The sequence below is a fragment of the Sorex araneus genome, chromosome 7 (genome assembly GCF_027595985.1).
Source record: "Sorex araneus isolate mSorAra2 chromosome 7, mSorAra2.pri, whole genome shotgun sequence".
Lineage (NCBI taxonomy): Eukaryota > Metazoa > Chordata > Mammalia > Eulipotyphla > Soricidae > Sorex > Sorex araneus.
Window position 1 is genome coordinate 14,435,446 of NC_073308.1, and position 14,695 is coordinate 14,450,140.

Consider the following 14,695-nt stretch of genomic DNA (forward strand, 5'->3'; position numbering starts at 1 on the left):
GGTACCAAGTACACCGGCAGGAGGGCCACTGGACCCCACTACCAGGCAGTCAGCCGAGACTGCAGCAGAGGAAACCACACTCAGTGTTCTGGGCTCTGGGACATGGACGGGCTCCAGGGCCAGAGCTCGGAACTCTGGAGGGAGCCAGCAGGGCCTGGCCAGAGGGAGGTTGGGATGAGGCCTGTCTCACTTTCTAAAAGCAGATGAGCTACAAATAGCTGGTGGAGGCTGTTTTGGGGAGAGGGAGCTTGGCCTTGAACTCTAGCACCTTTGTGCCTACTGGCTGTCCACTTGGTTCAGTGACCTCTGCTCTGGCTGGCTGCCTTATCCGTAGAACAACTGTTTTCTCTTTTCTCAAATTTAGCAGTTTATTGCTATTATTATTATTTTTTTGCTTTTTGGGTCATACCCAGCAATGCACAGGGGTTACTCCTGGCTCATGCACTCAGGAATTACTCCTGGAGGTGCTCAGGGACCATATGGGATGCTAGGAATCGAACCCAGGTCGGCCGCGTGCAAGGCAAATGCCCTACCTGCTGTGCTATTGCTCCAGCCCCCGCAGTTCATTATTTTTAATTTTTTTTTTTTTTTTTGCTTTTTTGGGTCACACCTGGCGATGCACAGGGGTTACTCCTGGCTCTGCACTCAGGAATTACTCCTGGCCGTGCTCAGGGGACCATATGGGATGCTGGGATTTGAACCCGGGTCGGCCGCGTGCATATTTTTAATTTTTTATAATACCATTAATAATGTTTTTTCACAGACATAATTTCTATACCACACCCATCACCTGTGTACCTGTCTCCCTCCCCGAAGGACCACCCCCTGACCCCGTAGCTCAGTTGTGTGGGTCAGTCTCCCCGTTTTGCTGCCTTTGATCTTGGCTGCTCCACACAGCACTGTCCCTTCATGGCCCCATACAGTTGTTTCAGGAGCGGCCTTTTCCGTTCTCCTTTCCCTGCTTCTCTCTTCCCAGACCAAACACAGCCTTCTCGGCGTACAGAGCATTGGGTGGCACCCATGACTGTCCTTCCTTTCTGTACCCTCCTCACGCTGCCACCCCTGAGTTCTAAGGTCAGGCTCCACTGAGCCTTTCACCTGGGCTCTGGCATGCTGCCAGGCATGCAGCAAACATCTGGGAAATGCCGTCAAGGCCACATAAGTGTGGCGAGTTCACTAACGGTCTGTAGGAGCGGGGGCGCCATCCTGCTCTCTCCTGACCTCATCTCAGCAGTGAAAGGGCCCCCTTAGGTGGAGCAGAGGACATCAGGGCCCCAGAAGGGTTCTATGACCATCCTAAAGCAAGGTCAACCAGCCTGTGTGGGGACCCACAGCCACGTCCACCATTCTGTGAACCACGCTCTGAGCCCCATTCCGCTCGGTCTGTCTCTGAGGCCATGCCCGAGAGCTCTATACAGTTGGTCCCCCTCAAGATTTTGGACGAGTCCAGTGCAGACTGAAGCTGGGCAAACATGACTAAAAGCAAACTGTTGTTTAAGAAGGCAAGTTCCTTCCCACAGGGGCTCAAGGGGTTATGAGGCAGCTCACAATGCCCTGTGTATTGGAAGGGTCCCTGGAGCACTATCAGCGGTGGCTCCCAACCTCCAAAATAAAATTAATAAAAATGAAAGATTTGTGGAGTTGGAGTGATAGTGCAGTAGATAGGGCATTTGCTTTGCACACTGCTGACCCGGGTTTGATCACCAGCATTCCATATGGTCCCCGAACACCTCTAGGAATAATTCCCGAGCCAGGAGTAACTCTAAGCATCATCTGGTGTGATCCAAAAATAAAAAATGAACTTAGATTTAAGGAAAAAAAAAGGTAACAATTTGGAACCACAACATGGACTTGAAAAACTAGTACAGAGTGAAGATGCTGGCCCTGCATGTGGCGGACCTGGACTTGATCCTCGGGACTGCAGATGGCCCCAAGCACTACCAGTGATCCCTGAGCACAGAGCCAAAAGTAAGCCCTGAGCATTGCCAGGTGTGGCTCCAAACCAACCAAACTAACATTGCACTTTCGGCAGATATCAGAGGTAGTGGGACTGGTCTTGAAATATCAAAGGTAACTAAAGTAGAGAAAGAGAGTATTGTGCAAATTACCTGCCACACAGGCAGAGGGAGGTGTGGAGCGGGGCGGGGGTGGGGGGATACTGGGGATTCTGGTGGTGGAAAACGGGCACTGGTGAAGGGATGGGTGTTTGATGACTGTATGATCAAAGCTCAAATTTGTTACTGTACCTCACCGTGAATCAATTAAAAAAAAAACTTTTCAGTTCTGAAAAAAAAAAAAGAAAACAACAAACAAGCTAACAAACAAAACCCTCTAACATTGGGGGCAGGGTTGAGAGCAGGCTCATTGCTCAGGAGACCATATGGGGTGCCAGAAATCAAGCCCGAGTGAGCTATGCAAGGGCAAGTGCCCTACCCCACTGCCCCACTCACCTATCTCTCTGGTCCTGAAAACCAACTTTTATTCAAACTCAACACCCAGCATGGTAAATTACTATTGAGAAGAGCTCCCTGCACTCAGAAGCAAAAGGTGCCTGTCAGCTATGATAAATCAAGAATTTTCCAACAGCAAACAGCTTGAGGCCCATGAAAAAAAAAAATCTTACATCTCAATCTCCAGGGGTCAGACACCAACCTGGCCACGGCTATCCCTACCTGCTACCTGCTAAGTTTCCCTCTGCACTCAAAAGCCCTTGCTGTCACATGCGCGGCTGCAAACATCGGCTGCATGAGGGAGTGAATGAGCAAGGAGGAATGAGAGTTCTGAATGCTTATGGGAGAGGGGGAGAGGGAGAGAGAGAGAGAGAGAGAGAGAGAGAGAGAGAGAGAGAGAGAGAGAGAGAGAGAGAGAGAGAGAGAGAGAGATCTAAACTCTGTCTTCCAGAGATGAAACAAGCAGAAAGAACAGTTTCTGGGAGTGCTTCCAAGTGCTTTCATTTAAAAGTTCATAAAGCTCCTATTCTGTTGGAATTTGCTGCATGTTCCATTTCTGGAAGTACTGGAGAGGGGACTTAGGTGTTAGGAGTCTGGGCTGGGTGTGAATCTTTTACTTCCTTCGAACTGTAAATGCTGTCTTTCAATAATAAGGCCTGAGGTATTCTGCCTAATCGTTTTTGTTTTCTTGGGCCAAACCTGGAGGTGCTTAGGGATTATTCCTAGCTCTAACCCCAGAAAGTCCCTGAGGATTTGGGGGACCATAGGGGATACTGATGATCCTGGCAAGTGGCCTACCCGCTGGACTATTTCCCTGGTCTCTGCATAACCATTTTGTTTGAAATTAGAAATCCAATTCTCTGCCTTGATTTAATGCTAGTACAGTAAGGTGGGAGAACACATCCAAGTTTTCAGATAGAAAGGGAAAGCAGTTATCTTATTGGAAAGCACCACTTGTGTTTGATCATGAAGATAAGGTGTTTGTCTGGCCCTCTACTGGTGCAGTCTGGGACCAGGGCCCTTAGGGAAAGAGACTGTCAACTGAGCAACTTGTTTGGATAAGCCTGAGGGCAGCCATTCCCTACAGCCAGTCTGCCCACTGCTGCCAGCCTGAAGTGCAAAGGTGGAAATCCAGTCTGAGACTTTCATAGTGGTTTGAAAAGCACCATTTCTGGGGCGCTCTGTCAAACCACGAAACGGCTCCTTTAATCCTTTTCCTGCAGTCCAGCCATCACACGGGAAGGAAAGTGATCAGGAACAGACATTTGTTCTGTGAGGACAAACCAATCCAAAGAATGCAACAGAAATGCCAACTTTGGCTCTGGACTGTTTACCCGGGCGATCAGGCCATCAGCTTCACTTAAGCAGAAGAGCTGGGCTCCACGCCTAGGTCCAGGCCCTCCAGCCCTTCTAGGGGCACCTGCCCTCAGCTGGCAGCTTCCTCTTGGAAAAGTCTTGCGACTTACCTCAGCTCTAGACCCAGATACATCTCACCAAGACTAATCCTGCAGAAGGAATGCACTTGAAACATACCAATGTATAAGATTAGCCTGTACAGTTGTTTTCTTAAAAACTTTCTGTTCAGTTTCACCTTCTCACCTTTAGAACTCATGTCAACCCTCTAGAAGCTGTTGAATGCTCGGGACTGCTCCCTTAGAGGTTAGTAGGAGCATGGGATTGAGATGTCAGTTTTGCTGGTTTGGTGCTTCCCCTGGCCCCAAAAGATCCAGCCTAGGCCCCCTTGAACACCACCTGGTATAGCCCCCAAACCAGAGGGAAAAAAAAGGAGGGTTGAGGGGCTGGAGCGATAGCATAGTGGGTAGGGTGTTTGCCTTGCATGCGGCCGACCGGAGTTCGATTCCCAGCATCCCATATGATTCCCTGAGCACCGCCCGAGGTGATTCCTGAGTGCAGAGCCAGGAGTGACCCAAAAAGAAAAAAAAAAAAAAGAGGGTTGAATTGTGGTTTGAAGAAAAGACAGTAAGGTCTCAGTAAGATGGGTGGAGGGTACGGGGGAAAGTTGGGTGGAGGGTACGGGTTTCCAGTTTAATAACCAAGATTGGGGTCGAAGGGGTTGGAGATATAGCATGGAAGGTAGTCTTGTTTTACATGTGGCCAAGGAGGGTTTGATACCTGGCACCCCATATCGTCCCATACAATGCCAAGAGTAATTCTGAGTGCAGTCTGGAGTAACACCTGAGCATCAACCCCCCACTTAAATTGGGGTTCAAGGAAGCACCACCAATTGATTTTAGGGAATCAATAGGCTGAACAATGTATCTGAAATGCGTGGTATGTGTTGGGATATAGGTAAGCAGGCCAGGGCGGCTGGGTTCAGACAGAGGACACAGCAGGACAGCCTTGAATCCGAATTGTTCTGTAGGTTTTTTTTTTCCTAGCCAATTAGATGAGAATGCGATTTAAAAGAGACGGAAAACCAAGGATCATGGTGATGACCTTCGTCAAGTGTGTGGAAGACCAGGTCGTCTGAGGCCGGAAACACTTAAAGGTGCTATGCAGGGTTGGATATCTACTAGCCACGTTCGAAGAAAGTTGGAATCTTCTCGGTCAGAATCACCACCAGGGAGCAACAATCAGCTCTGCACTAAATCTCAGTGACAATTTTTATCCTGTCGAAAAGAAAGGGGCCCGGCAGAGAGGGCGGATTTGGGTTCAACGATGCAAAACCGTCCAGCCCTAGCGATCTACTGTTTCGCTGGCGGATCTACATAAGCACCACAGAAGAAAGGCGCTGCAGAATGCTCGGGACTGCTCCTTTAGAAGTTGGACGTCAAGGCGGAAGGTCTCTGGGCGCGAAGGAGCCCCTCAAAGCTGAATCCCCGAGGAGCAACTTTCGTCACGTTCTGTCAGCGCATCGGAAGACCTCAGAAAGAAGGGGTGGCAGAAAAGCCTTGTTCGGGCGGGACCCGGCCCCGCGCTGAGGTGACACACCGGGGCGCACGACTGAGCGCAGGAGCCACCCGTGGTCGCAGCTTCCTCCGACGCGGCCGCTTGCACCATCTCCCCGGCGCCCGCCCCTGAGCTCTGCATTTCGCTCTGATTGGACGCGCTCACTCCCTCGCCGTCCGTCAATCACGTCGCTCGCTCCCTGCCCCGCCCCCTCTGTGACGTAACACCTGGCGCTCTCCCGAGTCCCGGCGCTCAAGCTCCTCCCCGGGGCTTCCGCGCCTCGTCGGCCAGCAGGAAGGCAGGGAAGGGGCGCCCCCATTTTGCTATCTAAACGTTCCCCCTTGAGTTTCCGGTCTAGTCATAGGCTCAGGAAAGCAATTCTAGCCTGGAGCTATGGCGCAGGTGTGCGCCTTTGCCCGCGCCCCCCCCCCCCCCGTCCCTGCCCGAGAACTCCTGCGAGCTGGTGACGAGAGCGGCGCGCCTCTCGTCGCCTTCACTTCCCATTTGCTGTGCGCTCAGTCCGTCACACAGCCAAGCTCCACTCTCCGGCCTAGCAGCCCCGCGGGGGCCGCCGTCGGGGAGGCCACGCCTCCCGCCCCACCCTCGGCTGCCGCTTCGCCCGCCGATTGGCTGAGGGCAAGGGCATGCATTCCCGCCTCCCACGCCCTTCGGCGCCTCCGAGAGGCTAGAGCGAAGCCACGGGAGTTGTCAATCAACCCTCCCGCCCCTCCCCGCGAGGTCCCGCCCCCGGCGGTGCACCCCGCCGCGCGCCCGCGCGCGCGCACACGCCGTCCCCCTCCGCGCCCCGTGCCTGGCCCAGCGCGGCGGCTTCTCCGCACCTTCCGTCAAGTTGTAGCGTGGCCGGGAGTGTGCGCGCCCCGGGACTCCGGGGCCCGGCGCGAGCGGGCGGCGGCGCCCGCGGACCCGCGATGGCAGCGCCCGGGAAGGCGGCTCCAGGCCGGGCGGCCGGCGCCGGCGGCGTCCCCTGAGGGGCGGGTCGCAAGCCGGGCTGACAGAGCCTCCGAGCGCTCGCGTCGGCGTCGGCCCCGGTCACCGTCGCCGCCCGGTCGCCGTCGCCGTCGCCGCCCGGCGCGCCCCGCTCGCGCCCCTCTCCGCGCTTGCCGCCGCCGCGGGGCCCGGCCTCGGGCGCCGGGATGCGGCCGTGAGGAGGCGGCGGCGGCGCGGCGCTGTCCCCGCCTCCCGCCCGCTCCCGCCCTGCCCCCGCCGGTGCCCGCCGAGCCGCCCGCGCGCGATGTCTGCGCCGCCGCCCGCGGGCGCCGCCGTGTCCGCGGCCGAGAAGGTGGACGGCTTCACGCGTCGCTCGGTGCGTCGCGCGCAGCGGCAGAAGCGCTCGCAGAGCTCGTCGCAGTTCCGCAGCCAGGGTGGCCCGCCCGAGCTGCAGCCGCTGCCGCCGCTCAAAGGTGAGCGCCGCCGCCCGCCAGGCGCTTCGGGCAGCGTGGCCGGCGGTAGGGGTGGGGGGCCGGGGCCCCGAGAAACGGTCGCAGGCTCAGCCCGCGCGGCCCGTCTGGAAGGACGCCAGCGCCCTTCTTCCGGCCCGGCCCGGCCGCGGCTCGCCCGCGGGCTGCCCAGAGGCTCAGGAGCACCCGGTGCGGGTCCGGGACGGCGCGGTCGGTTCTGCGCGGGGACGGCCGGGCGGAGGCCCCGGGGACGGTGCCCGCGGCGCCCGGCGTGGGCCTCCGGCGGGACCCGGGTCCAGATCGCGCTGCTCTTGCCTTTTCTCGGCGAGTCGCCACAACGCGGCTGGGAAGTCTGGAGCTAGCTCCTAATTTGCTGTTCGCGGTGAGGCGACTCGTTGGTGTGGCGCTGGGTGGTCCGGGCGGGGGGAAGCCCGAGCCGCTCAGGTCCGCGCTCTGCTCGGAGGGTCAGGGTGCCTGGAAGGGAAGCGCCGGCCGCAGATAGCTCGGTGGAGTTGACGGAGTAGATAAGACCCCACCTCATCTGCTGATAGGAAGAGCTACTTACATGCCGAAATATGGAAAAGTTTTTTTTGGTTTTGGTTGTTTGGTTTTTTGTTTTTTTTTTTGATTAAGGAAGTCTCTTCTGATCCTTAGTGTTTGGGCCGCGTACTTGATAACGCCCCGCCGCAGTTTGCGGTCTTAAATGCCAGTGGAAAGCCCTGAACTTGTAGGAAAGAATTTTTCTTCCTGCTCTGAAATTCAATCGTACTGCGCAGTGATTCAGATATCTGTGGGCAACCAAGACCCGTCGGTGTTTGTGCCAACCTGCTTACGTTCCATGTGACGGAAAGGTGCCGTAGCTTGGCTCTCGGCATCCGCATAGTAAGGAATTTTACCTACAACAAAGTCTTCGTTTCTGTGTTTCATTTCTGCAGGATCACTTCATCAGCGGGCAGCAGGGTTTTAAGGATAAAAATGTGCAGAGTGGAATGTTTGGATCCGGAGTATTTAGTAAACAAATCTTGTAAAAACATTTTTTTTAAAAAAACAAAACACTGTTCTTTGTCTTAGAAATGAAATTGCTGTCTTAGAAATGAAATTGCCTATATCCTATAGCATTAAACATTTTTTCCCCAGAAAAATTTTCCTCATTTTTTTGGTTCATGCTACTGGTGGGAAAGAATTTTTCTTCTTGCTCTGAAATTCAATCGTACTGCACAGTGATTCAGATTATCTGTGGGCATCCAAAATCTATCAGGTGTTTGTGCCAGACTTTTTAAGCTCTTCTGAGAACTAGATCTTAGAATATAAAAGTTGAAGTTTACCAATTATATTTCCTGTATCTAAATTTATGTCAGTAAAGAACTTCATTTTTTTCTACTGTAAACTTTTCCTTCAGTAACCAACAGTAAGACACTTAAAAAATAAAAACCTATTAGGCATAGTAGAAGGCTTTTCTGCCTTTCCCCCTATTTTATGTCTGGAAAGGTTGGTTTGGTCAAATGTACTAGATGCCTTACAAGTAATTTTGCATTTCCTTTTTGGTTATAAAATGACATTTCTTGTTACCAGTGGGGTGTGCAGGGGTGTGGGATGTGGAGTCCTGGGTCGAGCCAGTGAGCCTCTGCCTCCAGTTGGCTCTAAGCCAACGGGCTTGTGCCTCATTGAGCAGCTTGGTCTCTTAATAAACAGAATATTTCACAGGCCACCCTGCCAACTCGATGTAAGAGCCATGTTTTTTCCCATCTTCTGAGTCCCACGTATTAGTGGGGCGACCACAGCTGAGTTTCAGGTCTGTGATTATTTAGATGATGTTGTAACTGACACTGGTCCTAAGTCAGATGACTTCAACTCTGTGTTGTGCGCTTACTTTACAAAAATCTGAAGCAGTACGGCTGAAAAGAATTGGACCATTGTGATTAATTCCTCCTTTTTTTGTGGGGGGCTGGGGCTTGGGTCACACTTTGCTGTGCACAGGACTGACTTCTACCTCAGCTCAGGAATGACTCCAGGCAGTACTTAGGGGACCATATGGAGTGCCAGGGATGGAACTGGGTCAGCCACAGGCAAGGCAAACACTCTCCCTATCTCTTCAGCTCTCGTTGTGGTTAATTCTGAGGGAAAGGTAACATTTTTATCTCTGTGAGTTGTCCTTATCTTTAAAATGGGAATACAGCCTACAGCCTTTTCTCTCCCAAAATTAGAGATTAAGTAAGATAATGTAATGAAAATTAATGTCTAAAAATTTTAAAATGGGGAACTGGAGAGATGGTACAGCGGGTAGGAAGCTTGCCTTGTATGTGGTCAACCTGAGCTTGATCCCCAGCACCCCATATTGTTCCCTGAGCACCACCAGGAGTGATCCATGAGCCACAGGTAAACCCTGAGCATCAATAGGTATGCCCCACAAATCACAGAAGAAAATATTACTTCTCAGGGGGCCGGAGCGATAGCACAGTGGGTAGGGCGTTTGCCTTGCATGCGGCCGACCCGGGTTCGATCCCCGGCATCCCATATGGTCCCCCAAGCACCGCCAGGAGTAATTCCTGAGTGTAAAGCCAGGAGTAACCCCTGAGCATCGCTGGGTGTGACCCAAAAAAAGCAAAAAAAATATATATATATACTTCTCAATCTCTTGATAAAATCCAAATTTAAAATTTATTTAAAATGAAAGAATTACATTAAATAAAGATTCCTAGTACTTAAAGTATCAACCATTTTTCAGATGATTTATTTACACGAGATAGGGTAAACTGTAAGATTTTCTTCATAAGTGTGGAAATGGAGATAGGGTAAGTCAGACTCAAAAATATTACAAGGGTCGGAGTGATGTTATAGCTTGGTAGAGTGTTTGCCTTGCACACAGTTGACCCCGGTTCAATCCATGACATCCCATATGGTCCCCTAAGCACTGCCAGGAGTATTTCTTGAGTGCTGAGCCAGAAGTAACTCCTGAGCATTGCTGGGTGTGGCCTAAAAAAACAAACAAAAAATTATAAACTGTTGTCAGATTCCCCCTCCCCTTCCCTCCTCCCCTTCTCCATTCCCACCCCCCAAGTGCTCAGAGTTTACTCCTGGCCTTCTGTAATCAGAGGCGTTGAGGCCCCTCAGCAGACTGTATGGGACCATATGGTACTCAAGGATCAAACCTGGGTTGGCGGGTATAAAGCAAGCACCCTACCCACTGTATTATTGGTGCAACTGTTTTTTTTTTTTTCTCCCAGCAAAGAAATCACTTTTCCAGAGAATTGAATAGATTTCTTGTAAAAATAATAGCGAAGAGCAGAATGAAGCAGGATTTGCCGTTTAAGGCACCTTCAGAAAAGCTGAAGAACTTCTAAGTTGTCTCAGGTTCTGTCTTGGTGTCTTCCTCATGATCCTCACTGAGGGATTCATGCTGGAACACAGGTGCTGATGTGAAGTGCTTTGCTCACCTTTAGGGATTCCCCTCACGCTCCCCTGCTCCTCCCCCATGTGATATTTTAGGAGCACTGACAGCTGAAAGATGCCATCTCAGCAGTGTCAGAGGATTTCATCCAGCTCTCAGGGCTACGGAGTTTTATCTGCCTCCAATCTACAGTCCCTTTTTTTGTAATCAGGTGGCTCTTAATGGCATGTGAATATGTTAAAAAAGAAAATTTAGTTTGCAAAGAATGAACTTTTTACATTAGACTATATTCTGGAAGCAGCATTGTATTCTGCTGCTTTATTTTTTTTTCTTTTTTTTTATTAGTTTATTTTTAATTAGAGAGTCATCGTGAGGGTACAGTTACAGATCCATACATCTTTGTGCTCATGTTTCCCCCATACAAAGTTCGATAACCCATCCCTTCACCAGTGCCCATTCTCCACCACCAGTAAACCCAACATCCCTCCCCCCTTCAGTCCCGTCTCCCCCCATCTGCTGCTTTATTTTTAAAAACCCTTTTTTAGGGGCCACACCTGGTGATGCTCAGGGGTTACTCCTGGTTCTGCACTCAGAAGTCACTTCTGGCAGTGTCAGGGGACCATATGGGATGCTGGGGATTGAACCCCTGTCAGTTGCATGCAAGACAGTGCCCTATCCATTGTTTTTTCTCTCTGGCCCATACACAGCTGGCAGGGCCCCCAGGCAGAAACCAAACATTCAGGTGCAACGCTTTTCATGTCTTCAATGCTTAATCATTTCAATAAAATGGAATCTGTCCTTCCCCTTCACTCTGCTGCCCTGGAAGGCCAGATGCCTGCCTATAGCAGCCCAGGCAGCCTCCTGCCCTTCACCCTCTCTTTTGATTCCTACCTTCGTGTTGAGTTGTTCTCTGAAGTATCTAATAGTGCTGTAAAATGTATTAGTATGAGTCTGATCACCTGGATTAGAGTTTGCAGTTAGTAGGCTGAGTTGTTCCTGAATCTTTAATGACTCAGAGTTGTTTAGCCTTTGAATTTCAGTTTAATTTCTTTTTACTTGTAAAAATAAAATTTTCAAATGATAGTAGATCTAGTTCTTAATGAGCCATTATAACTCTTTGGATGACAGAGACAGGCAGTAAAATAATACCTCTAAGAAATAATACATGTTTGGTTAATTTTTATCATCTATACATTATAAAAAATCTGGAGATGAAGACTAGTGTATGTGTTTAGCATTCTGGTTCTCAGCCTAAACTGTACACTTCTTAGTTCAGCTGAGAACTTGAAAAAGTTCTCAGTGCTTGGAGTCCCACTCCAGAAAATTACAAATTAATGTCTCTATGGTAGGACCCAGGCATTTGTATTTCTAAACACCCCCTGGGTGAGCCTAACATGCTGCTAGGGTGGAGAATTATTGGGTGAGCATTTTCTGTCTGTTGATTTAATTCGTTAATTGCGCCATTGTCCTTTTCTTTCTGCTCTCATGGCTCATTACCTAGTCTATTAACGTGTCCTGCCCTCACTTAACCTCCTGCCACTTACTTTCTTTCTGTGGCTTCACTTTGCTGCCCCCTGTGGTTGATCTGCTGCTTTCCAGAAGGCGATGGTGCTGGGAGGATCTGGGAGGTTTGGGTCTGAGTAAATGATGCGTTATGTTGGATTCTGCTCTGGTAATCATCAATAAAGTGATCAGTTTTTTCTCTGTAACTCAGAGCTGTGGCTGAGCTCTCAGGGAAAACGGAACAAGGGCTAGAGTTAGTTTTTTGTTTAAACGTTGCTTAGTTTTCAGGACAGTCCCAGCTGCCTGGAATGTAAAATGTGCTTACAGCACGGTCATGCTTTCTGAGGCTGTGGAACTGGTATTACTACTGTCAGCTGCTGAATAGTGAATTGTCCTTGAACTTAACTGTTTTCATACCTGCATTTATGTAGCATCAAAAAATACTCTTTTGCTCATTTTGTCAATATCCACGTTGAAATGGGAGCAAACAGATCGGCCTGTATGGGCCACGTTTCCTTCAGTGTTCTCACATCGTTTGTATCTTGAGCAGAGCCTTAACTGAGGGAATTTAGTGGAGCAAAGGCCACCAGGGCCTCTGGGATCTCTTACTCTATATGCCTATTTATCTTTGGCCTTTTTGCGGACCAGTGTGAACAGTCTTGGATTTGTTGATTTGTTTTGAGTTGCTGTTCAGTTGCTATGGCAGTGATGTGTTTTCTGCATAAGGCTAGGGTAAAACTTGGATGAAAGCACAGGTCATCTGTTTTCCTATCTTTGGGTAGTGCCATCCATATAGTCTTCTGTGCCAGAGCCAGTATTGCTGGTTTTGTTTGTTTTTAGCTATTCCTAGCTCTGCTCTTGGGGTGCGCTCCCAGTGGTGCTGGGCATTCAGCTGGGACTTCCTGCATGCCAGGCATGCACTTGACCCTTTGAGTGCCCAGAGTTGCTGTTTGGATGAAGCAGTTCTCCTTCCCTTCACTTGCGTACGGCACTTACTGACTGCTGCTATCCATGAGATGGTCCACCAGCAAATCATTCTCTTCCATTTTTAAAATCTGGTTTGAGGTTATAGTAAACAAAATCTGAGTATTTAATACAGTGATGGCAAATAGCAAAAACAGGTTTAAGACACAGGATCTTTTGGTCTTGTAGTTTGTGCTTTGTGTAGACTGGTATGACATGCCACATTCTGAATGATACATTAGTAGGAAAGGGATTGTGAGGTCGGTATGAAGAAGACAGCTAACTCAGACCAGGACAGGTGTAAATAAACATTAAATCCATTGAAGTAATTATCAGTAACTTTAAATTTGAGATGCAATTTTTATTAGTAGAGATTCCTTGCAAAATATGAAAAGAGCAGATGTTACTTTCATAATACTTTCAGAGTATTACATGGCAGAGGACCAGTGTTTTCCTGAAGTTTTACATCATGGGTAGGTTTATGCAAAATGCAATGCTGCTTGTTTGAGCAGGATATTGACTAATAGACAGTTGCAAACCTGCTTTTCTGTTTTTGTTCTGGTTCACAATCCCTGTTGGTGCGCAGGGGTTACTTTTGGCTCTGTGCACAGGAATCACTCCTGGCTGGACTTGGGACTATTCATGGTGCTGGGGATCAGACTTGGGTCAGCCATGTGCAAGACAAATGCCCTCCCCACTGTATTGTCACACCAACCCCGCAAACCTGCCTTCTATGTTTATCTTTTAACATCTTTTCTGAAGGAATTGCTAGTAAACTTTATTTTTTAAATTTTTTTAATTAAAAAAAAATTTTTTTTCTTTTGGGTCACACCCAGCGATGCTCAGGAGTTACTCCTGGCTCTGCATTTAGGAATTACTCCTGGCAGTGCTCGGGGGACCATATGGGATGCCGGGGATTGAATCCGGGTCAGCTGCATGCAAGGCAAACACCCTACCTGCTGTTCTATTGCTCCAGCCCTGTAAACTTTATCTTTAATTTTTGTTTTTGTTTGCATTTTGGGCCACACTCATTGATACTCAGGGTTACTCCTGGCAGTGCTTCGGGGATTTAGGGACTTTATGGGATACCTGGGTTGGCTGTGTGAAAAATCTGTGCTAGAGAAAGTAGTCTTAGATAAAAGGTGGCAATTGAAGGGATGCAAGTAGAAGCAAACAGTCCACTGGAAATACAAGAATGAGAAGCAGCCATGGAATATGTTAATTAAGACGAGTGATTAAAAGAGGAACAGTCACAAGATGAGACAGCCTAAGTGGGGCCCTAGAAAGATAGAAGAGTCTGGGGGAAGCATTGGGCTGGAGAGAGAAAGTAAGAGCTGGCTTTGCCTGTGGCCAACCCAGGTTTTATTCCCCCCCGCCATATATTGTCCCCTTGAGTATTGCTAGAAGTTATCCCTGTGTACCACAGGGTGCTCCTTCCCCCTGTGCCCTCAAAGAAAAAAAAAAACAAAACTGGGTCAAGGAGCTTGTCACAGTGAACAGATATTGGCACATCACATGAGTAAGAACTGGAAAGTTTCTGTGGGTTTGACAGTCTTCAGGCCATGCCAGTGATTTGAAAGGCATTTCAGGGTTTCTAGAAGGTTAAGAATCAATAGAAACTGAAAGCCCAGTCGGTAATTGTGGACATCTTTTTCAGGAAGTTTGACAGTGTAAAAATAATCACTTTAGTTGCTGCTTTTTTTTTTTTGCTTTTTGGGTCACACCTGGCAATGCACAGGGGTTACTCCTGGCTCTGCACTCAGGAATTACCCCTGGCAGTACTCAAGGGACCATATGGGATGCTGGGAATCAAACCCAGGCCGGCCGCGTGCAAGGCAAACGCCCTACCCGCTGTGCTATTGCTCCAGCCCCACTTTAGTTGCTTCTTAACAGTCTTTTGGGGTTAAAAAAAAAAAAAACAGAAAAAAAAACTCCACAAAAACCAAAAATGATCAGCTGTGCCTATATTAGCAGAGCACTTTTTAGGTCATTATTTTCCAGCGTTAAGGAAGGAAAGTTAATTTGCAGACTACCTTAGCTCTAGAAGTCATTCATGCTAATCC

General features: G+C 49.4%; 1 protein-coding gene across 1 annotated transcript in view; it reads left to right on the top strand.

Annotated features, from left to right (window-relative positions):
• The first annotated feature begins 6,135 nt into the window (after positions 1 to 6,135).
• The window catches only part of PPP2R5A (protein phosphatase 2 regulatory subunit B'alpha), a 38,852-nt gene continuing 30,292 nt past the window's right edge, over positions 6,136 to 14,695 (top strand). Inside the window, exon 1 of the mRNA XM_055144392.1 lies at positions 6,136 to 6,781. Coding sequence (XP_055000367.1) covers positions 6,613 to 6,781 — 169 coding nt within the window. The 5' untranslated portion in view covers positions 6,136 to 6,612. The remainder of the gene's footprint in view (positions 6,782 to 14,695) is intronic.